The sequence below is a fragment of the Chrysochloris asiatica genome, unplaced genomic scaffold (assembly GCF_000296735.1).
Source record: "Chrysochloris asiatica unplaced genomic scaffold, ChrAsi1.0 scaffold00042, whole genome shotgun sequence".
NCBI classification, from domain to species: domain Eukaryota; kingdom Metazoa; phylum Chordata; class Mammalia; order Afrosoricida; family Chrysochloridae; genus Chrysochloris; species Chrysochloris asiatica.
The window spans coordinates 21862285-21865090 of record NW_006408560.1 but is presented as its reverse complement, the minus strand read 5'-3'; the positions used below and the strand labels follow the sequence as shown (position 1 = coordinate 21865090).

At 38.0% G+C, this 2806-nt stretch overlaps 1 protein-coding gene across 1 annotated transcript in view; it reads right to left on the bottom strand.

Moving 5' to 3' along the window:
- SDHC (succinate dehydrogenase complex, subunit C, integral membrane protein, 15kDa) overlaps positions 1–2806 on the bottom strand; it is a 109043-nt gene that overhangs the window by 40006 nt on the left and 66231 nt on the right. The window contains exon 4 of the mRNA XM_006861768.1: positions 1529–1590. Within this exon, the coding sequence (XP_006861830.1) occupies positions 1529–1590 (62 nt within the window). The remainder of the gene's footprint in view (positions 1–1528; positions 1591–2806) is intronic.

Here is a 2806-nt window from a genome sequence, read left to right as displayed (position 1 = left end):
TTCTAGTGTGGTGTTGTATTTAGAGATTATGCATATAGTTTATAGGTGCCAAGGTGACAAGAAGTGGACCATGATATTTAAGGTTTTGGGTAAACTTAACTCAGTCATGATTCCCAGTGGTTTGGCAGTTGAGATGAGGTTATCCCCATGGTAAAATCTAATATAGGCATAGCTAACATTATAATCATTAGCTATAAATAGCCAATCAACTGAACGGATGTTTCCTTGGGGGGATGGCCTGTTCCTAATATAGAGGTTCTGACTCACAATGGCTCTGTACAGAATTTCCAAGGAGTACCTGATGAGTTTGATCGCTGACCTTGTAATTAGCTTATCCTACAGCACCACACCATCATGGACCAATAAGCAATGTTCTTATCAACGGAGAAAAGACTGAAGTTGTCGAGGACTTCATTCTTCTTGGATCAACTATCAACATTCACAGGAGTAGTGTCAAGAAATCAAATGACGTATTGCAATAAGCAAATATGCTGCACAAGACCTTTTTAAAGTGTTGAAGAGCAAAGATGTCAGCTTGAGGACTAAGGTGAGCCTGACCCAAGCCATGGTATTTTCAATAACCTCATATACATGCGAAAGTTGGACAGTGAATAAGGAAGACCGTAGAAAAATTAATGCTTTTGAGTTATGGTGTTGGAGGAGAATATTGAAAGTGCCATGGACTGCCAAAAGAACCAACAGATCTGTTTTGGAAGAAGGCAGCCAGAGTGCTCCTTGGAGGCCAAGATGGCCAAACTTCGTCTCGCATATTTTAGATATATTATCAGGAGGGCCCAGTCACTGGAGAAGGTATCATGTTTGGTAAGGTGGAGGGTCAGAGAAAAAGAGGAAGAGCACCCCCCCAGCAAGATGAATTGGCCAAGTGGCAGCATTGATGGACTCAAGCATATCAACAGTAATGAGGTTGGTCCAAGATCAGGCAGTGTTTCGTTCTGTTGTGCATAATGTCACTATGAGTCAGTACCGACTCAATGGCACATAACAACAGCACCACACCAGGACTCCGATGTTTTATCATACAAAATAATAAACTGACATTCTGGTTCATAAATCAAGATTATGTAAACTGACATTCTGGTTTGTAAACCAAGAGATTGATTAATAAGTTTATCGTTTGAGCCTGGTCAATTCTGGGTGTCAAAAAATGGGTGCTAAAACTGAGTTTCTGGAAGAATAAGATTGATGACAGATCCTGGATTGTGTTTGGTCAATAGTGAACCACTTTTTCTACATGACATTTCTATTTGTGGTTTCTGTAATTTCAATAAACAGCAAGATGTACTAGGGATGATTTTAAATTCTGCTAAGAAAAATACTAGGGATGATTTTAAATTTTGCTAAGAAAAGTACCTGAGCATAGTAGGAATTCATGATTGTTAAAGAAATGAATGCACCATATGGATTCTAAATTAAGTGTTGTGTTACAAAGGAGGCAGTTACAAAAGCTACAGAAAAATCAAAATTCCTTTAAAAAAAAGTGTGTGTATGTATAGAAACACATACATACCTGCACTTAAGGCAACACCAGAGCCACGGTGGCAAATAGACATCGCCATGGGAAGAGACCAACTGCAAAGAAACATACAGACAATTAAAAAAGCAACTTAAAAAAATAACACCAGAATAAAGACTCCATATTGGCAAATAGAATACTTCTGATATAGTCATGATTTAAAAATAAATAAATAAATAACAAAAGCACCCTAGTTTTTGTTTTCTAACTTTAAACTGATTTATTTAAGAAGGCTCTCTCCCCTTTACTAGACTGCATCACTGAAAAAGTTGAAAAGAAGAACTGACTTGTAACTCAAACTCTTTCAGACAGTATAAGGTAAAAACAACATGGATCAAAACTATCAATTAAAGTTGAGTAAGGAGCTCAGAAAACTTCCAGAGGTTCAAGGCGGATTCAGAAGAGGCCCTAGAATGAGGGATATCATTGCTGATGTCCAATGGATCTTGGCTGAAAGCAGAGAATATCAGAAAGATGTTTCCCTGTGCTTTATTGACTACACAAAGGCTTTCGATTGTGTGGACCATGACAAGCTATGGACAACATTGTGAAGTATGAGTATTCCTGAGCACTTAACTGTGCTCATGAGGAATCTGTACATGGTCAAAGAGGCAGTTTAAACGGAATGGTTTAAAATTAAGATAGGTGTGCAACAGGCTTTGTATTCATTTACCACACTTATTCAACATGTATGCTGAGCAAATAATCCGAGAAGCTGGGTTATATAAAGAAAAACATGGCATTGGGATTGGAGGAAGACTCATTAACAACCTGCAATATGCAGATGATACAACCTTGCTTGCTGAAAGTGAAGAAGACTTAAAACATTTACTGATGAAGATCAAAGAGCACAGGCTTCAGTATGGATTGCATCGCAATGTAAAGAAAACAAAAATTCTCACCACTGGACCAATAAACTACATTCTTATCAACTGAGAAAAGACTGAAGTTGTCAAGGACTTCATTCTTCTTGGATTAACTATCAAAATTCATGGAAGCAGCAGTCAAGAAATCCAATGACGTACTGCATTAGGCAAATCTGCTGCACAAGACCTTTTTAAAGTGGTGAAGAGTAAAGATGTCAGCTTGAAGACTAAAGTGAACCTGACCCAAGCCATCGTATTTTCAATAACCTCATATGCATGTGAAAGTTTACAGTAAATATGGAAGACCATAGAAGAACTGATGCATTTGAGTTATGGTATTGGAGGAGAATATTGACAGTGCCATGGGCTGCCAAAAGAACAAACAGATCTGTGTTGGAAGAAGTGC